This window comes from Rana temporaria, chromosome 4 (assembly GCF_905171775.1).
Source record: "Rana temporaria chromosome 4, aRanTem1.1, whole genome shotgun sequence".
NCBI classification, from domain to species: domain Eukaryota; kingdom Metazoa; phylum Chordata; class Amphibia; order Anura; family Ranidae; genus Rana; species Rana temporaria.
Genome location: NC_053492.1, coordinates 24043777 through 24066247, shown reverse-complemented (window position 1 = coordinate 24066247; position 22471 = coordinate 24043777). Strand labels below are relative to the sequence as shown.

General features: G+C 47.7%; 1 protein-coding gene across 3 annotated transcripts in view; it reads left to right on the top strand.

The window, feature by feature from the left end:
• The window catches only part of FBXO16 (F-box protein 16), a 61392-nt gene that overhangs the window by 1499 nt on the left and 37422 nt on the right, over positions 1–22471 (top strand). For 2 of the 3 annotated variants that reach the window (XM_040348127.1, XM_040348126.1), the window contains exons 2-3: positions 6928–7035; positions 10139–10174. In XM_040348127.1, coding sequence (XP_040204061.1) covers positions 6940–7035; positions 10139–10174 — 132 coding nt within the window. In that variant the 5' untranslated portion in view covers positions 6928–6939. The remainder of the gene's footprint in view (positions 1–6927; positions 7036–10138; positions 10175–22471) is intronic. The other variant, XM_040348128.1, reaches the window with a different exon arrangement.

Below are 22471 nucleotides of genomic sequence, written 5' to 3'. Positions count from 1 at the left end.
CAGGTGTCAGGTGTGAATGGGGAGCAGGTGTGTTACATTTGGTGTTATCGCTCTCACTCTCTCATACTGGTCACTGGAAGTTCAACATCAACTCTCTGAGGATCTGAAAAGGAGAATTGTTGCTCTACATAAAGATGGTGAACTTTGGCACACCAGATGTTTTGGAACTACATCTCCCATGATGCTCCACTACACTGCAGAGTGCACTGAGCATCATGGGAAATGTAGTTCCAAAACATCTGGGGAGCCAAGGTTCACCATCACTGGCCTAGGTTATAAGAAGATTGCCAAGACCCTGAAACTGAGCTGCAGCACGGTGGCCAAGACCATACAGCGGTATAACAGGACGGGTTCCACTCAGAACAGGCCTCACCATGGTCCACCAAAGATCTTGAGGTCACGTGCTCAGCGTCATATCCAGAGGTTGTCTTTGGGAAATAGACGTATGAGTGCTGCCAGCATTGCTGCAGAGGTTGAATGGGTGGGGGGTCAGCCTGTCAGTTCTCAGACCATACGCCGCACACTGCATCAAATTGGTCGTCCCAGAAGGAAGCCTCTTCTAAAGATGATGCACAAGAAAGCCTACCAACAGTTTGCTGAAGACAAGCAGACTAAGGACATGGATTCCTGGAACCATGTCCTGTGGTCTGATGAGACCAAGATAAACGTATTTGGTGTCAGATGGTGTCAGGCGTGTGTGGCGGCAACCAGGTGAGGAGTACAAAGACAAGTGTGTCTTGCCCGTAGCCAAGCATGGTGGTGGGAGTGTCATGGTCTGGGGCTGCATGAGTGCTGCCGGCACTGGGGAGCTACAGATCATTGAGGGAACCATGAATGCCAACATGTACTGTGACATACTGAAGCAGAGCATGGTCCCCTCCCTTCAGAGACTGGACTGCAGGGTAGTATTCCAACATGATAACGACCCCAAACACACCTCCAAGGCGACCACTGCCTTGCTAAAGAAGCTGAGGGTAAAGGTGATGGACTGGCCAAGCGTGTCTCCAGACCTAAACCCTACTGATCATCTGTGTGGCTCCTCAAATAGAAGGTGGAGGAGCGCAAGGTCTCTAACATCCACCAGCTCTGTGATGTCATCATGGAGGAGTGGAAGAGGACTCCAGTGGCAACCTGTGAATCTCTGGTGACCTCCATGCCCAAGAGGGTTAAGGCAGTGCTGGAAAATAATGGCGGCCACACAAAATATTGACACTTTGGGTCCAGTCCAAACTCTTTATACACATTAGCATTTAAGGAAAACATTTCAGGGCACCAATAGTGACCCTTCATCAGACAACATGGAACAGCCAAAATTCACACTTCATCAGAGTAAATGGAACAGCCAACACTTTTCGGGGGACACCAACACACACCCCTCGTCAGACAACATGGAACAACTAATATGTTTCAAGAGATTCACACTCACCCTTCATCAGGCAACATGGAACAGCCAACACATTTTGGGCACCAACACTCACCCTTCATCAGACAGAATAAAATAGTCAACACACTTTGGGCACCAACACTCACCCTTTGTCAGACAACATGGAACAGCCAACACACTTTGGGCACCAACACTCACCCTTCATCAGGCAACATGTAACAGCCAACACTCACCCTCATCAGACAATATGGAACAGCCAACAAACATTGGGCACAAACACTCACCCTTCATCAGACAACATGGAACAACCAATATGTTTTGAGGCACAAGCACTCACCTTTCATTAGACAGCATGGAATAGTCAACACACTTTGGGCACCAACACTCACCCTTCATCAGATAACACAGAACAGCCAACACACTTTGGGCACCAACACTCACCCTTCATCAGATAACACAGAACAGCCAACACAATTTGGGCACCAACACTCACCCTTCATCAGATAACATGGAACAGCCAACACACTTTGGGCACCAACACTCACCCTTCATCAGATAACATGGAACAGCCAACACACATTTGGCACCAACACTCACCCTTCATCAGATAACACGGAACAGCCAACACACATTGGGCACCAACACTCACCCTTCATCAGATAACATGGAACAGCCAACACACTTTGGGCACCAACACCCACTCTTCTTTAGACAACATGGAACAGCTGACATACTTTGGGCACCAACACTCACCCTTCATCAGACCACATGGAACAACCAATATGTTGTGAGGCACAAACACTCACCTTTCATTTGACAACATAGAGTAGCCAACATACTTTGGGCACCAACACTCACCCTTCATCAGACCACATGGAACAAGCAACACACTTTAGGCACCAACACTCACCCTTCATCAGACCACATGGAACAAGCAACACACTTTAGGCACCAACACTCACCCTTCATCAGACCACATGGAACAAGCAACACACTTTAGGCACCAACACTCACCCTTCATCAGATAACATGGAGCAGCCAACACACTTTGGGCACCAACACTCACCCTTCATCAGATAACATGGAACAGCCACAACGCTTGGAGCTCCACCATTCACTCTTCAATTTTTCATACTTTACATAGGTAGAACTTTGTATTAACCACTTCAGCCCCGGAAGGATATGCCTCCTTAATGACCGAGCCATTTTTTGCGATACGGCACTACGTCACTTTAACTGACAATTGCGCGGTCGTACAACGCTGTACTCAAACAAAATTGGCGTCCTTTTTCCCCACAAATAGAGCTTTCTTTTGGTGGTATTTGATCACCTCTGCGGTTTTTATTTTTTGCGCTATAAACAAAAGAACATTGACAATTTAAAAAAACAAAACTTTTTGCTATAATGCATATCCAAAAAATAAATAAAAAAAGTATTCATCAGTTTAGGTCGATATATATTCTTACATATTTCTGGTACAAAAAACAAAAAAAAACGCAATATGCGTATATTGATTGGTTTGCGCACAAGTTATCACGTCTACAAACTACGGGATAGATTTAGGGACTTTTATTTATTTTTTTTATTGTTTTTACTGGTAACGGCGGCGATCTGCGATTTTAAGCGGGACTGTGACATTGTGGTGGACAAATCTGACCCTCTGACAAAATGACACTTTTTGGGGGACCAGTGACATTATTACATTGATCAGTGCTATAAAAAATGCACTGATCAAAGTAAAAATGACACTGGCAGGGAAGGAGTTAACACTAGGGGGCAATCAGGGGGTTAATTGTGTTCCCTAGGTGTGTTCTATCTTTAGGGGGGGGGGGGGTGAGCTACCAGGGACATGACAGAGATCACTGCTCGCGATCACTGGGAACAATAGATCTCTGTCATGTGATCTGACAGAGTGGGGAATCGCCTTGTTTACATAGAAAGTTCCCCGTTCTGCCGGCTAACGTCGAGCACGCATCGCTTTAACTGACAATTGCGCGGTCGTGCGACGTGGCACCCAAACAAAATTGGCGTCCTTTTTTTCCCACAAATAGAGCTTTCTTTTGGTGGTATTTTATCACCTCTGCGGTTTTCATTTTTTGCGCTATAAACAAAAAAAAAAAACGCCAAGTTTGAAAAAAAAGCAATTTTTTTACTTTTTGCTATAATAAATATCCCCAAAAATTATATATAAAAAACATTTTGCTCAGTTTAGGCCGATACGTATTCTTCTACATATTTTTTTGGTAAAAAGAAACGCAATAAGTGTATATTGATTGGTTTGCGTAAAAATTATAGGGCCAGATTCACATACAATTGCGTTACGCTGCGGCGGCGTAACGTATCCCATTTACGTTACACCGCCGCAAGTTTACAGCGTAAGTGCTTGATTCACAAAGCACTTACCTGTAAACTTGCGGCGGCGTAGCATAAATCCGCCCGGCGAAAGCCCGCCTAATTCAAATGGGGCGGGGACCATTTAAATTAGGCGCGTTCCCGCCGAACGTACTGCGCATGCTCCGTCCCTAAAATTTCCCGACGTGCATTGCGCTAAATGACGTCGCAAGGACGTCATTGGTTTCGACGTTAACGTAAATGGCGTCCAGCGCCATTCACGGACGACTTACGCAAACGACGTGAAATTTAAAAATTCGACGCGGGAACGACGGCCATACTTAACATTGGTTAGACCACCTAGAGGGCATGCTTAGTTTTACGCGACGCATCTCTACGGAAACAACGTAAATTTAGATCGACGGGCAAAGCGGAAGTTCGTGAATCGGCGTAACTAGTCATTTGCATATTCTACGCCGACCGCAATGGAATCGCCACCTATCGGCCGGTCTAGAATTGCAGCCTAAGATCCGACGGTGTAACACAAGTTACACCTGTCGGATCTTAGGGCTATCTATGCGTAACCTGATTCTATGAATCAGGCGCATAGATACGACAATCGTATCTCAGAGATACGACGGCGTATCAGGAGATACGCCGTCGTATCTCTTTTGTGAATCTGGCCCCAAGAGTCTACAAAATAGGGGATAGATTTATGGCATTTTTATGATTTTGTTTTCTAGTAATGGCGGCGATCAGCGATTTTTATTGGGACTGCGTCATTATGGCGGACACATCGGATACTTTTGACACTATTTTGGGACCATTGTCATTTATACAGCGAATAGTGCTATAAAAATGCACTGATTACTGTGTAAATGACACGGGCAGGGAAGGGGTTAAACACTAGGGGGCGATAAAGGGGTTAAGTGTGTCCTAGGGAGTGATTCTAACTGTGGGGGGCTGGGCTACCACTGGCACGACACTGATCACTGCTCCCGATGACAGGGAGCAGTAGATCCCTGTCATGTCACTAGGCAGAACAGGGAAATGCCTCTCGCAGGCCGCTGGCAAACATCGAGTTTGGGTGGCCCGCAGACACGGTCACTGAGTATGCAGTGGGGGTGCACCGCGCGGCAAATTTAAGGGGATGTACAGGTACGCCCATTTGTCCACCGCTGCCCTTGTGCCGACGTATAACGGCATGCAGCGGTCAGCAAGTGGTTAAAGCTGAAAGAACTGAAATCCAATGAATAAAGAGGGTGGGCCAGGGACAGTCAGGCTGGGAAGGAACGAGCTAGATAACGCTGGGCGTCCACCAGCCAGGAAATGAGGCGGGCTCTGACTTGCTGCAGCTTCTGATGCACACTGTGAGAAGCTCACAGCGTGCAGTGAAATCAGAGTAAGCCATTTCAGTCCAGGAGAGGACACTGTACAACTGTGCAACAGTGGCGATGCGTCCATAGGGGCTCACGGGCGCCGCCCCCTCTTTCCTGCCACCTCTCTCTCACCATAGATAGATTCATGCATTGCATGGCATTGTTTTTTTTTTTGGAATACCTGATTAGAGCCGTAGGCTCTAATAGGCGTCCAAAATGGTGAACAGCGGGTGCCATGCTTAGGAAAGCGAATAAATCGCTTTCCTAACACTGACACGCTTCTCAGAAAATCAAGTTGCTCGGGTCTGTTACCTGTCACCTGATTGGCTGGAACAGACGCTGTGTTTGGACGCCTGATAGAGAGGACGGGAGAAGACATCGAGGAGCATGGATGTGGAGGACCCACCATGACCCGCTGCGAGACAGGTAAGTGCCAAGTGATGTACACTGGCCATATTTGATGGGGCACAGTAGCTGCAATTGATGGGCACACTGGCAGCAATTAATAGGCACACTAGCAGCAATTGATGGGTACAGTAGATTTTTTTAAAGGCACAGTGACTGCACATGATGGGCACAATGACTGCGCTTTATGGGCACGGTGGCTGCGTTTGATGGGCACGGTGGCTGCGTTTGATGGGCACGGTGGCTTGCGTTTGATGGGCACGGTGGCTGTGTTTGATGGGCTCAGTGGCTGCTCTTGATGGGCACAGTGGCAGCGTTTGATGGGCACGGTGGCTGCGTTTGATGGCACGGTGGCTGCGCTTGATGGGCACGGTGGCTGCGTTTGATGGCACGGTGGCTGCGCTTAATGGGCACGGTGGCTGCGTTTGATGGGCACAGTGGCTGTGCTTGATGGGCACAGTGGCTGTGTTTGATGGCACAGTGGATGCGTTTGATGGCACAGAGGATGCGTTTGATGGCACAGTGGCTGCGCTTGATGGGCACAGTGGCTGCGCTTGATGGGCACAGTGGTGCGCTTGATGGGCACAGTGGCTGCGTTTGATGGCACAGTGGTGCGCTTGATGGGCACAGTGGCTGCGTTTGATGGCATAGTGGCTGCGCTTGATGGGCACAGTGGCTGCGCTTGATGGGCACAGTGGCTGCGTTTGATGGCACAGTGGTGCGCTTGATGGGCACAGTGGCTGCGTTTGATGGCATAGTGGCTGCGCTTGATGGGCCCAGTGGCTGCGTTTGATGGGCACAGTGGCTGCAATTGATGGGCACAGTGGCTGCAATTGATGGGCATAGTGGCTGCGCTCGATTTTTTTTTTTTTTCAGTTTGTTTGCGCCCCCCCAAAAAATGTTGAGCACCAGCCGCCACTGCTGTGCAATATAAAAGAAGAGAAAAGTCAGGAGTTCTTCTTTAATGTTTCCTTCATTTTTGAATAATGCGCCCCTCCCCCATTAGAATAGAGACACTCGTGTGCGCACCGCGTGTTTTTCAGTCGCTGTCACTGCTTTCCGTCAGCGAGGATTTCACGTATTTGCCTTGCACAGCTCCTCTTTCCCCCCTCGGGGCTCCTCTCCACAAGACATTTACAAATGTTGAAAAAAAAAAATTCCCCCAAACATAAGCTGATTAAATCTATAAGCCCCCGTGTCATAATTTGTCCAAACATGTCAGCGGTGACAAATGACCGCGACCGGATCACAACGCGTACGAGCCTGAAACGCACTCAGGAGTGACCAGGAAAAAAAACAAGAAACTCTATTTCTGTGTGAAGGAAACTTTGTGTAAACGGCTGAGTCTGCACGCGCGAGTACACTCCGCAAATATGTACCCAGCGCTATACAGGTGGACCAATGACGCAGGATTTCTATTTATTTCAGAATTCGGGGAGAATGGCGTTCGCTCCACCCAAGAATGCAGAAGGAGCGAAACTCCAAACAAAAATGAGCACATGGACGCCGCTCAACAATCCGCTCATGAATGACAAGGTGACGGGGCGTCATATATATTACATCATAACAATTAGATGTGGGTAGAAGCTGGAGAGGTAAAACGCTTAACTGCCCAGGTCTGTACACCACGTGTGCCCATTATGAGGGGTTCCCACCATCCATGTGCTGAGTTCCCTGGTCTGTACACCCGCAGTGCCCATTATGAGGGGTTCCCACCATCCCTGTGCTGAGTTCCTGGGTCTGTACACCTGCTGTGCCCATTATGAGGGGTTCCCACCATCCCTGTGCTGAGTTCCCTGGTCTGTACACCCGCAGTGCCCATTATGAGGGGTTCCCACCATCCCTGTGCTGAGTTCCTGGGTCTGTACACCTGCTGTGCCCATTATGAGGGGTTCCCACCATCCCTGTGCGGAGTTCCTGGGTCTGTACACCTGCTGTGCCCATTATGAGGGGTTCCCACCATCCCTGTGCTGAGTTCCCATGTCTGTACACCTGCTGTGCCCATTATGAGGGGTTCCCACCATCCCTGTGCTGAGTTCCCTGGTCTGTACACCACGTGTGCCCATTATGAGGGGTTCCCACCATCCCTGTGCTGAGTTCCCTGGTCTGTACACCTGCAGTGCCCATTATGATGGGTTCCCACCATCCCTGTGCTGAGTTCCCAGGTCTGTACACCTGCTCTGCCCATTATGAGGTGTTCCCACCATCCCTGTGCTGAGTTCCCAGGTCTGTACACCTGCTGTGCCCATTATGAGGGGTTCCCACCATCCCTGTGCTGAGTTCCCAGGTCTGTACACCTGCTGTGCCCATTATGAGGGGTTCCCACCATCCCTGTGCTGAGTTCCCAGGTCTGTACACCTGCTGTGCCCATTATGAGGGGTTCCCACCATCCCTGTGCTGAGTTCCCTGGTCTGTACTAGACATGTGCAATTTGTTTAGTTTCGAACTCGTTTTTTAATGAATTTTGAGAAATTATTTAATTCCGAATTTTCGTATTTCCGAATTTTTCAATTTCCGAATTTTCGGATTTCCGAAATGTCGAATTTCCGAAATGTTGAATTTCAGAATTTTCGTATTTTTAAAATTTCAAGTTTCCGAATTTTTGAACTTCCGAATTTTCGTATTTCCGAATTTTCAAATTTCGTGAATTCTGACTTTTGAAAATTAGAAAATTAAAAAATTCGAAAATTAGAAAATTAAAAAATTCGAAAATTTGAGATTCAAAAATGTGAAATTGCAAAATTCGGAAATCTACAATTCGGGGGAAATGAAAAATTTCCATTTTCAGAATTTTTAGAGCCGGTTCACACTTCAGCGGCACGACTTCAGAGACGACCTGCAATACGACTTCTGTATAGCCCCCAAAGTCGTACAGGAACCTTTTTCTAAGTTGGAGCGACTTGCGGAGCTCCTATTAGAACGGTTCCATTGCATTGAATGGGACGCGACTCGTCAGGCGGCTGAGCCGCCTGACGAGTCGCCCCAGTGTGAACCGGCTCTTAGAATTTCCGAAAAAAAGCAAAAAAGCGAATGAAACGAAAAAAAATAACGAATTTTTCGGCAGTGCACATGTCTCGTCTGTACACCTAGGGGCAGATTCAGGTAGGGAGCGCGTAACTCTGTGCGGGCGTAGCGTATCCTATTTACGCTATGCCTCCGCAACTTTAACAGGCAAGTGCATTATTCACAAAGCACTTGCTCCGTAAGTTGCGGCGGCGTAGTGTAAATTGACCGGCGTAAGCCCGCCTAATTCAAATGTGTAAGATGTGGGCGTGTTTTATGTAAAATCATCGTGACCCCACGTAAATTACGCTTTTTACGAACGGCGCATGCGCCGTCCGTGAAAGTATCCCAGTGCACATGCTCCAAATTAACCCGCAAAAAGCCAATGCTTTCGACGTGAACGTAAATTACGTCCAGCCCTATTCGCAAACGACTTACGCAAACGACATAATCAACGGAAAAATCGACGCTGGCCCAACGTCCATACATAACATTGGCTGCGCCTCATATAGCAGGGATAACTTTACGCCGGAAAAAGCCTTACGTAAACGGCGTATGTGTACTGCGACGGCCGGGCGTACGTTCGTGAATAGGCGTATATAGCTGATTTACATACTCTAGGCTAAAATCAGCGTACACGCCCCTAGCGGCCAGCGTAAATATGCAGTTAAGATACGACGGCGTAGGAGACTTACGCCGGTCGTATCTTAGCAATATTTAAGCGTATCTCAGCTTGAGAATATGCTTAAAGCGGTGGTTCCCCCTTAAAAACAACTTTTTTTTATTCCACTGCCCCCCACATTCCATCACGATTAAGGCTCTTAATATTTTTTTGCTGCTGTACATACCTTAGTACAGCATATTCACCCGTGCATCCGGGTTGCGAGTCCCGCGGGAGTGGGCGTTCCTCACATGTGTTTGATTGACGTTTTGCCCAAAAACGAGCTCCCCCTGTCGCGTAAGCCGCGTCACGGTTGGCGAAAGGAGCCGAACGGCGAGTCGGCGCTATACTGCGCATGCGCATCGCAGTTCGGCTCCTTTCGCCAATCGTGACGCGGCTTACGTGACGGGGGGAGCTCGTTTTTGGGCAAAATGTCGATCAAACACATGTGAGGAACGCCCACTCCCGCGGGACTCGCAACCCGGATGCACGGGTGAATATGCTGTAATAAGGTATGTACAGCAGGAAAAAATAATAAGAGCCTTAATCGAATTGTAATGTGGGGGGGCAGTGGAAAAAAAAATGTAGTTTTTAGGGTGAACCACCGCTTTAAATATAAGACGGCGGGGATTCGGACTTACGACGGCGTATCTACTGATACGCCCGTCGTATGTCTACCTGAATCTGCCCCCTACTCTGCCTATTATGAGGGGTCTCCACCATCCCTGTTCTGAGTTCTGTTGTTTTGAGTGCCACTCCAAAGTCGCAGGATTTTCGGTGCAACTTTGCAGTGCGACTTTCATGCGACTGAAATACTATTTAATACACTCTATGCATTCAAGTCGCATCAAAGTGGATGGTGAAAATCACAAATCACTTGGCTGGTAAAACAGCTCCTTTTATGTGTATTTCAGTTCTTTCTACACTGATTTTGAATGATGTGATTTACGGCTGTGAACTTTTCTATTTACATAGGTGTTTGAAGAAAGAAGAGATTTGCTGGGAAAGTGGGTGAGTTGTAATTCTTCAGGCCTGGCTGACATCACACTGTAATGATCGGTCATCTCCACTCCTCTACTAGTCCATAAAGTTCTCCAGAGGTCCAGAACCATCACATCTGTGTGAGCTTGTTGGGCATCCTATTTCAGAAATGTAGCCAATAATGTGGAGTTGCCCCCCCCCCCTAAAGCCATTTTCAAATTTCCAAACTTTCAAATTTTAGAATTTTCAAATTTTCAAATTTTTTAAAATCTACAAATTCAGAATTTTCAAATTTATGAATTTTTTGAATTTCCGAATTTTTTAATTTTCGAAAAAATATTCTACTGAATATTAGTTAAACAACCCAAACAATTTATGTTTCTGAAAACAGAATTATTCCGGAGAATAAAATGGTGGCAGTTCCAACTTTTTATGTCACACAAGCTAAGCTCAAAGGTTTAATTAGTGCAGATTTTCAGAAACATTTTACTTAGGTTAGTTTTAAAAATGACCCGATCTAAAAGTGACCCAATCTAAAAGTGACCCGATCTAAAAATGACCCAATCTAAAAATGACCCAATCTAAAAGTGATCCAATCTAAAAATGACCCAATCTAAGAGTGACCCAATCTAAGAGTGACCCAGTCTAAAAGTGATCCAATCTAAAAATGACCCAATCTAAGAGTGACCCAATCTAAGAGTGACCCAGTCTAAAAGTGACCCAATCTAAAAATGACCCAATCTAAAAATGACCCAATCTAAAAATGACCCAATCTAAAAGTGATCCAATCTAAAAATGACCCAATCTAAGAGTGACCCAATCTAAGAGTGACCGAATCTAAGAGTGACCGAATCTAAAAGTGACCCAATCTAAAAATGACCCAGTCTAAAAATGACCCAGTCTAAAAATTACCCAGTCTAAGGGCCAGATCCACAAACGAATTACGCCGGCATATTATGGATACGGCGCGTAATTTCAAAGTTCCCCCGTCGTATCTTTGTTTTGTATACACAAAACAAGATACGACTGAATGAGGGATCGATCCGACAGGCGTACGTCTTAGTACGCCGTCGGATCGTAAGTGCATATTTACGCTGGCCGCTAGGTGGCGTTTCCGTCAAATTCCGCTTTGAGTATGCAAATTAGCTAGATACGGTGATCCACGAACGTACGTCCGGCCGTCGTTTTTTTTTCGTAAGGCTTTTTTCGGCGTATAGTTACCCCTGCTATATGAGGCGTATCCTATGTTAAGTATGGCCGTCGTTCCCGCGTCGAATTTTGAAAATGTTACGTCGTTTGCTTAAGTCGTTCGCAAATAGGGCTTTGCGTAGAATGACGTTACCGCCGTAAGCATTGGCTTGTTCTGGTTTAATTTTCGAGCATGCGCACTGGGATACCCCCACGGACGGCGCATGCGCAGTTGAAAAAAAACGTAATTTACGTCGTCGGGTCAAGATGTATTTACATAAAACACGCCCCCATCACATACATTTGAATTGCGCGCCTTACGCCGCCTAAGTTACGCTACGCCGCCGTAACTTACGGCGGAGATTCTATCAGGATACAAAAAAAAAACTGTAAGTTACGGCGGCGTAGCGTATCAGAGATACGCTACGCCGGACGGAGGAATGCCCCGCGCTACGTGGATCTACCCCTAAATATTACCCAGTCTAAATATTACCCAGTCTTAATATGACCCAATCTAAAAAATGACCCAATCTAAAAAATTTCAGTCTAAAAATGACCCAATCTAAAAATTACCAAACAATTTATGTTTCTGAAAACAGAATTATTCCGGAGAATAAAATGGTGGCAGTTCCAACTTTTTATGTCACACAAGCTAAGCTCAAAGGTTTAATTAGTGCAAATTTTCAGGAACATTTTACTTAGGTTAGTTTTAAAAATGACCCAATCTAAAAAATGACCCAGTCTAAAAATGACCCAATCTAAAAAAAATCAGTCTAAAAATGACCCAATCTAAAAATTGCCCAATCTAAAAATTGCCCAATCTAAAAATTGCCCAATCTAAAAATTGCCCAATCTAAAAATGACCCAATCTAAAAAATGACCCAGTCTAAAAATGACCCAGTCTAAAAATGACCCAATTTAAAAAATGACCCAATCTAACAAAATTCAGTCTAAAAATGACCCAATCTAAAAAATGACCCAGTCTAAAAATGACCCAGTCTAAAAATGACCCAAATTAAAAAATGACCCAATCTAACAAAATTCAGTCTAAAAATGACCCAATCTAAAAATGACCCAGTCTAAAAATGACCCAGTCTAAAAATTGCCCAATCTAAAAATTGCCCAATCTAAAAATGACCCAAACTAAAAATGACCCAGTCTAAAAAATTTCAGTCTAAAAATTGCACAATCTAAAAATGACCCAAACTAAAAAATTACACAATCTAAAAATTACCCAGTCTAAAAATGACCCAGTCTAAAAATTGCACAATCTAAAAATGACCCAAACTAAAAAATGACACAATCTAAAAATGACCCAGTCTAAAAATTACCCAGTCTAAAAATTACCCAGTCTAAAAAATACCCAATTTTTTGGTAAAATATAAAAGATGAGGTTGTGCCAAATACATAGATACCCGACACATCAAGCCTTAAAATTGAGCGTGCCAAATTTCACTATGCAAATTCAAGTGTGGGCGGCCATATGTAACGTGTAGTGCAATCAACGTTTTCATACATAGGCACCCCCAGCAGTTACTTTCATATATGCAAGGGGGGGGGTCTCAAATTTTTTGGGAGGGTTTAAGTGTACCTTACATTTGTCGCCACTGTGCCCATCAATTGCCGCCAGTTTCCCCCGTAAAATGCCGCCAGATTGCCCCAAAATACCGCCAGATTGCCCCCCACCCGACATATATCTTTCTCTGTCAGCCATCCTCCTCCACGATCCCTCGATGTCTTCTCCCACCCTCGATGTCGCTTCAGCCAATCAGGCTACCGGTAACCAGATCCGGTGAACCTGATTGGCTGAGATGCGTGTCAGTGTTAACCAAGGAACGCACATCCCGTGCGTCCCCTGGTTAACTCTTTGGAAGCCGATTACAGCCCTCAGGCTGTAATCGGAAAGCCTATCAGAGCCGTTGGCTCTGATAAACACTTCCACAGCCAACCAGCTACCGTTATTCAGATGGCCGGCGCTCACCAGGGGGCCGGCCATCTGAATAGTGGGCGGCAGCGGCGCCGGCGACAATACATACTGTAGATTCATGCAATGCATGAATCTATGTATTGTTTTCAGTGGCGGTGCAGGAGCGAAAGGGGGCGGCGCTCCTGCGCCCTCTATGGACGCACCGCCACTGACTAGGACCAATAGCCCTCTATGCGATAGGATATTTCTAGTGATGGGTTCTCTTTAATGAGACATTAAGGATCTATTAGACTACCAAAAGAAATAAAATCCCCTTAATTCCACTCCTCCCCCTGTCCCAAAACAAAAGTCCATTTTTTTTTAAGGAAACCACAAACCAAAGTTACAGAAAAAGAAAAAATTCTCTCCTATAAAAACCTCCAAGACGAAGTCCTGTTGGCAGGGGGGAAACGCGTTGGTGCAGTGGCCTTGATGGCGCCAGGTTGAAGCCACTTTTACTAGCTTAATATTCAAATTTATCCTTTTACCTGCCTACAGAAAAAAAGCCCCCAATAATAGGAAATCATGCAAGAAAAAGGGTCCTTTCACACGTGCGGACCGTTTTTTAGATCAGTTTTTTTATCATCAGTTGATTCGTTTTACATCTGTTTTACATCCGTTTTTCATCAGTTGTCATCCGTTTTTCATCAGTTTTTCATCCGTTTTTCATCAGTTGTCATCCCTTTTTCAATCCGTTTTTTCATCCGTTTTTTTTTTGTTAGAACTTTATTTTTATTACATATTTTGATGAAAAACGGATGTTAGCGGATCGGATGTTAAACGGATCGTCCGCTAACATCCGTTTTTCGGAAGAAAAATAGGGTTTTCTTCCGTTCAAAAAAACTGAGCTTAACGGAGACGGATGTTAACGGACGTTAGCGGATGCTCATCCGCTAACGTACGCTATCCCATTGGAAAGCATTGCAGTCCGTAAACGGACGTATGAAAAAACAGACGAACGGTCCGAACGTGTGAAAGGACCCAAAGTGAAAATTGCCCCAAGAGCTAACAATCACAGTGGCTTCTGAAACAGATAGTAGTCCGAATAAGGACTTTTGGATTAATTGAAGAGCTGCGAATCCAGGGGCAGAAAACAAGACCCCCCCCACTGCAGAGTTTTCCAACTGCCCCCAATATCTCCCTATCCTTTCACTACAGCAGCTTCCAATACACTTACACACGGCTGCTCTGAACCCCCTTTTGTTTATAGTCAGGGGGCGGACTTATCCAAACGCCCCCTTATCGGCCCTTGACCATATGCTATTAGATTTCTGGACGAACGTTCACATGGACATTTGTGTGAAAATTCTCATGAGCAAATTTGATCATATGATGAATATCTTTCGAACGTACGTAAAAAAAAAAAAGTTTGCTGCGCCCAGGGCAGCTGTCCCTTCTGCCCCCTCTCTTGTCCTGGCCCTTAATTTCCTTTGAGCTGGGGGGGGGGGGGTGAAGTCTCAGGATATGGTCAGCACCCTGTATTAATAGTAATGCCCCCTACAGGAGCTTCTGTCAATCTACAGCTGTCGCAGGTGGGCTGGCGCGCCTCCCTGTGTAATCACAGGCATGCGATTTCCATCCATACTATACAGTACATCCGCGCGGTGTCTTGGAGACTCAGAAGACTGATATTGTAGAAGTTCTGGGTGGCTTGATAACAAGAAACAGAAAGTACCCCGGTCTTCTCAGCGCTGTCATAAGGGCCGGTTCACACTAGGAATCGCACAGGAACGCGCTGTGCGTTTCTGTGCGATTTATATACAGTTCCGTGCGGTGCAATTTGAGCCTATTCATTTTGAATGGGCTCGAACCGCACTGCACCGCAGCAAACTTAGTGCATGCACTACTTTTGGAAAATACCCTGCAACAGAATCGCATTGGTACTTCTGTATCATGTGATCCAGTGCAGGCAAACGCAGTGCAAGTGTGGTGCGTTTTAAAAATGGCGCTGAAAACATACATGAAATTCTGGTGTGAGTGGGCCTGTATGGGTTCAAATCGCGCTGCACCGCACCAAAAGTAGTGCATGCACTGCAACCGGATCGCAAACGCACTGCAACCGGATCGCATTGTACTTCTGTACTGTATTTGCAACCTGTGTTTGGTGTGTCGTTAAAGGAGGAGGCCACGCCCACAAAATAATTAAAGTCAGCAGCTAAAAAAACTGCATGTGCCGACTTTTAATATAGGGAACCTAGCAGTGCCACCTATCAGTGCACTGATGGGTGGCACTGATGGGCACTGATAGGTGGCACTGGTGGGCACTAATAGGCGGCATGGATAAGCGACACTGATGGGCCCCCCGCATGGTCTTCTGGGAGACACACAGGTCCCAGAAGACAGCAGGGACCAGCCATAAAGCACAGTGCGGCTCGCGCATGCGCAGTAGGGGACCAGGTTGTGAAGCAGCAAAGCTTCACTTCCTGATTCCCTTACTGAAGATGCCCGCGCCTTCACCCGAGAACCGAGGGATGGGTCAGCTTTGGGTGAGGACATCGCGGGCGCCCAGGACAGGTAAGTGTCCTTATATTAAAAGTCAGTAGCTGCAGTATTTGTAGCTGCTGACCGGTGGCGGCGATTGATGGGCACAGTGGCTGCGATTGATGGGTGCAGTGGCTGCGATTGATGGGCACAGTGGCTGCGATTGATGGGTGCAGTGGCTGCGATTAATGGCACAGTGGCTGCTATTGATGAGCACAGTGGCTGCGTTTGATGGGTTTTTTTTCCAGAAATTTTCAGTTTGTTTCCCCCCACCCGACTAACACACCGTATTAAATTGAGGGAAACAAAAGTCATGTATATCCTCGCTAACAAGTTTGGTTGGAGTTGCGTTTGCCCCGAAAAGATTCCTTTGCGTTGTAGTGGGGTGGGAAGAGTTCTCCTCTGTATAGGTTGATGGGTAAACATTTGGCCCGGTGGGGGGGGGGGGCATGTGAAGAGGAGAACAGGTGTGTGCTGAGATAACTCACCCTACTGATGTGTGCCCCCTCCTCATTATTAGGTGAGAAAGGGTTTATTGTTTGTTAATTAGGTCTGCTCCTGTCTTGCTCTAATTACACCTTCACAAAGACTTGCTCCCTCCCTCCCTCAGTAATGCTCTCAGTCCTGACACAAGCAGTGGGAGGGGTTATGCAAATATGAAAATTCCTCAATACTCAAGTCTCTAAAACCCTCAGCCCTGGTGCACAGTGGGAGGAGTTATGCAAATATTAAAATACTTGATGGATGGGTGTCAGTCTAGAGGAGTGGGTGTGTCCTAGGCAGGATGTATTGGCATGGTAACACCCACTTGTGATGCTGAGCCTCCGCGATTCAAAGAAATAAAATCCAATGAATTAAAGGGGAGGTACTAAATTCAAATTCACGAAGGTGGGGTTTATAATGTTTTCTTTCTGAAGAGGGTTGAATCTCATTTTTTCTTCTATGACTCCGGTCCTTTACATCAGTGTCCTCAGTCCCCTCATTCAAATCACAGCCCCCCTTTCATATCAGAGCCCCCTTCACATTACAGCTCCTCTTTTCAATCACAGCCCCCCTTACATCACAGCCTCCCCCCATATCACAGCTCCCCCTATCACATCACATCACAGCCCCCCTTTCATATCAGAGCCCCCCTCAAATTACAGTCGTCTTTTCAATCACAGCCCCCCTTACATCACACCCCCCCATATTACAGCTCCATCTCCTCGTTCACATCACAGCCCCCCTTATCACAGCTTCCCCCTCACATCACAGCCCCCCCCATATCACAGCTCCCCCTCTCACATCACAGCCCCCCCCATATCACAGCTCCCCCTCTCACATCACAGCCCCCCATATCACAGCTCCCCCTCTCACATCACTGCCCATATATCGCAGTTCCCCCCCCCTCACGTCATAGCCCCCCCAATATCCCAGCTCCCCCCTCACATCACAGCCACCCCATATAACAGCTCCCCCATCTCACATCACAGCTCCCCCCTCACATCACAGCCACCCCATATCACAGCTCCCCCATCTCACATCACAGCTCCCCCCTCACATCACAGTCCCCCTATATCACAGAAACTTGTTCACATCATAGGTCCCCCTCTCACATCACAGCCCCCCATATCACAGCCCCCCTATATCACAACAACTTGTTCACATCACAGCATAGCCCCCCATTTCACAGGTCCCCCCTCTCAAATCACAGCACCCCCTCCCTATATCACAGCACCCCCTTTCACATCAAAGCCCTCCATATCACAGCTCCCCCCTCACATCACAGCCTCTCATATCACAGTTCCCTCTCTCACATCACAGCCACCCCATATCACAGCTCCCCCATCTCACATCACAGCCCCCCTATATCACAGAAACTCGTTCACATCACAGCCCCCCTATATCATAGGTCCCCCTATATCACAGCAACTCGTTCACATCACAGCACAGCCCCCCATTTCACAGGTCCCCCCTCTCAAATCACAGCACCCCCTCCCCATATCACAGCACCCCCTTTCACATCAAAGCCCTCCATATCACAGCTCCCCCCTCACATCACAGCCTCCCATATCACAGCTCCTCCCCTCACATCACAGCCCCCTATATCACAGCTCCACCTCTCGCATATCAGCCCCCCCCATATCACAGCTGCCCCCTCTAACATCACAGCCCCCCATATCACAGCTCCCCCATATCACAGCCTCCATCTCACTCCACAGCCCTCATATCACAGCTCCCCCATCTCACGCCACAGCCCCCCATTTTACAGCTCCCCTATCTCACTCCACAGCCCCCCATATCACAGCTCCCCCATCTCACTCCACAGCCCCCCATATCACAGCTCCCCCATCTCACTCCATAGCCCTCATATTTCAGCTCCCCCATCTCACGCCACAGCCCCCCATATCACAGCTCCCCCATCTCACTCCACAGCCCCCATATCATAGCTCCCCCATCTCACATCACAGCCCCCCATATCACAGCTCCCCCATCTCACTTCACAGCCCCCCCATATCATAGCTCCCCCATCTCACATCACAGCCCCCCATATCACAGCTCCCCCATCTTACTCCACAGCCCCCATATCACAGCTCCCCCATCTCACTCCACAGCCCCCATATCACAGCTCCCCCATCTCACTCCATGGCCCCCATATCATAGCTCCCCCATCTCACATCACAGCCCCCCATATCACAGCTCCCCCATCTCACTCCACAGCCCCCCATCTCATAGCACCCCCATCTTACATCACAGTCCCCCATATCACAGCTCCCCCTCTCACATCACAGCCCCCCATATCACAGTTCCTCTCTCTCACATCACACTCCCCCATATCACAGTTCCCCTCTCTCACATCACGCTCCCCCCTCTCACATCACAGCCCCCCCATATCACAGATCCCCCATCTCACAGCCCCCTATATCACAGATCTCCTCTCTCACAGTCCCCCCACATCATAGCTCCCCCTCTGAGATCACAGCCCCCCCCCCCATAATCTGCTTCCTTCACAGTAATACCTTAACACAAAAATATAGTGTGGCAGGAATGGTAGGTTGGACACTTCTTCTGTATCTACTTGCCTGCTGCCGCTGCCGCTGCTGCTGTTGGACTCACTGCAGGGAAGAGGGCAGGGGGCATGGAAGGTCTACACCAAGGGCAGGAGCTGTCCAACTCTTCTTGTTAAAAAGTGAGTGACCCGCTTATTAATATGAAGGTTGAGCAGCTCCCTCTCCTCCTCTCCTTCCGCCCTCTTCCCTGCTGTGAGTCCAACAACAGCGGCAGCAGGCAAGTACATAGAGAAGAGGAGTCCACCCTGCCATTCCCCCCACCCTCTACAATGCTCTGACTTTTACCAGCTGCAGTGGCGGGAGGAGAGGAGTTCACTTAGGCTGCTAAGTGGTGCGGCCGTGGTCCGGACAGGACTGTAATTTGGTCCATGTCCAGACCGCGATCCGCCATTTAGTGACGCCGGGTCTAGATGGTGTCCCCAAGCCACGAAATTAGGTGGGCTATTTATGACTTGCTGCAGCTTCTAATGCACATTGGGGTAGATTCAGGTAGCAATTGCGTCTGCGTAACCATAGTTACGCAGCGCAATTGCTTACTTGCCCCGGCGTAACGAGTTCTCCTGATTCAGAGAGCTCGTTACGCCAACTACAGCCTAAAATATGCGTGGCATAAGGCTCTTATGCCCTCATATCTTAGGCTGCATTCTTACCTTGGCCGCTAGGTGGCGCTTCCGTTGTGGTCAGCGTATAGTATGCAAATTGCATACTAACGCCGATTCACAACATTACGCGAGCCCTGCGTACGCAGTTTACGTCATTTGCGTACGTTGGGTTTCGCGTAAGGCTGCACATGCTAAAAGCAGGGGCAGCCAATGCTAAAGTATACCCGTCGTTCCCGCGTCGCGAAATTTGAAATTTACGTCATTTGCGTAAGTGAATCGTGAATGGCGCTGGACGCCATTCACATTCACTTTGAAGCAAATGACGTCCTTGCGACGTCATTTGCCGCAATGCACGTCGGGAAAGTTTCCCGACGGAGCATGCACTCTACGATCGGCGCGGGAATGCGCCTAATTTAAATGATTCCCGCCCCCTACGGGATCATTTAAATTGCGCGCGCTTGAGCCGGGCATTTTGCCGGCGCGCCCGCACAATTTACGGAGCTTCTGCTCCGTGAATCGGGGGCAGCGCAAAAAAATTGCGGGGGCGCAGGGCAAAATTGTTGCCCTGCGCCTCCGTAATAAATGCGCAAATCTACTTGAATCCGGCCCACAGTGCGCACTGAGATCAGAGTGAGCCATTTCAGTACAGCAGAGGAGTTGGAAGGCTGGAGATCACATTTAAAGTGATCCGGTTACAAAGCACACATTCACTCATTAGGTAATTGCAGACATTATATGGGGGTCAAGAGATGCAACATGCTAAATTTACACTCTGAGTACTTTTGGATAGGTACAATCACTGGTTCTCGCAACCTATGAAAGGCGTCTATTGGCATTGCCTCGTTGGGATCAGGAGAGTCGCTTGCACACGTCCCCCTTGGCCAGGATCGATCAGTTTAGCTTTATCCAGATAAGCCAATGAAGACAGGAGCACGTTTCTAGTACGATCGTGGCCTAAGGTTGGAGCAATGACCCGTCACTCATAAAAGTTGGTTACACATTCCTCAGCTCAGGGAGTAAACTGAGAAGCCATGATAACCAGACACCAGCCCACCACACCTGCACCACGACCTGGAATGAGGCGTCAAACCCCGAGCCTTTCATGTGGTAACCAAGACCCCTATGCTGTCATTTCAAAGGATCGGCCACATTCATGTCAATACATTTGCAGTGCTAAATACACACTAATGACCGTCAGTCTTTGTTCCTTTTGTGTTGACCAGACAGGGGTATTCTAGAGACATCATAAATGTTACCATATATATCATCATTAAACACACTCCATCAGGCCCGGACTGGGACGCGGCCTGATGATGGGATGTGGGGTTCCAGCGCCTTGTACCTTTGGACCCCTTTACATTACACAGCACCCTGCACCTCTGGTCCCCTTTACATTACACAGCACCCTGCACCTCTGGTCCCCTTTACATTACACAGCACCCTGCACCTCTGGACCCCTTTACATTACACAGCACCCTTCACCTCTGGACCCCTTTACATTACACAGCACCCTGGACCCCTTTACATTACACAACACCCTGCACCTCTGGACCTCTTTACATTACACAACACCCTGCACCTCTGGACCTCTTTACATTACACAGCACCTTGCACCTCTGGACCCCTTTACATTACACAGCACCCTGGACCCCTTTACATTACACAGCACCTCTGGACCCTTTTACATTACACATGCACCCTGCACCTCTGGGCCCCATTACATTACACAGCACCCTTCACCTCTGGACCTCTTTACATTACACAGCACCCTGCACCTCTGGACCTCTTTACATTACACAGCACCTTGCACCTTTGGACCCCTTTACATTACAAAGCACCCTGGACCCCTTTACGTTACATAGCACCGCACCTCTGGACCCTTTTACATTACACATGCACCATGCACCTCTGGACCCCTTTACATTACACAGCACCCTGCACCTCTGGTCCCCTTTACATTACACAGCACCCTGCACTTCTGGACCCCTTTACATTACACAGCACCCTGCACCTCTGGACTCCTTTACATTACACAGCACCCTGCACCTCTGGACCCTTTTACATTACACAGCATCCTGCACCTCTGGACCCCTTTACATTACACAGCACCGCACCTCTGGACCCCTTTACATTACACAGCCCCCCACAGTTTGTTACACAGACACCCCCCTAAGGCCCTGTGCACACGATCAGTCCAAACTGATGAAAACGGACTGAAGTTCAGTTTCATCAGTCCAAACCGACCGTGTGTGGGCCCCATCAGTCAGTTATCCTTCAGTCCAAAAATTTAGAACTTGCTTTAAAATTGAACTGATGGACTGATAACCGATAGGTCAAAACCGATGGTTAGTACATAAAAGCATCGGTTCAAAACCCGCGCATGCTCAGAATCAAGTCAACGCATGCTTGGAAGCATTGAACTTCGTTTTTTTCAGCACGTCGTTGTGTTTTACATCACCGCGTTGGACTCGATCGTTTTTTTAACTGATGGTGTGTAGGCACATCAGATCATCAGTCAGTTTCATCGGTTAACCGATGAGAACGGTCCTTCAGTCCGTTTTCATCAGTTTGGACTGATCGTGTGTACAGGGCCTTACAGTTCTGGACCCCCTGCATGTTACACAGACCTCCCTACAGTGCAGACACCCTCCCTACAGTGCAAACCCCCTCCCTACAGTGCAGACCCCCCCTACATTACAGACCCCCTCTACAATACAGAACCCCTCTATATTACAGACCCCCTGTACAATACAGACCCCCCTACATTACAGACCCCCTCTACAATACAGACCTCCCCCCTACATTACAGACCCCCTCTACAATACAGCCCATACAGACCCCCCTACATTATAGAGACGTGACCTGCGGCCCACCGGGCATATGCCCGGTATGCCCTATGGCCAGTCCGGGCCTGCACTCCATAGAACTTCAGTAAATCTTTTAAATATTTAATTCGTTGATCTGTGATTACCAGCTGGTTTATGGTTGGTGAACAGACGCATGTAATTTCTTCCAATGTTAATGAAGAGTCAGGTTATTG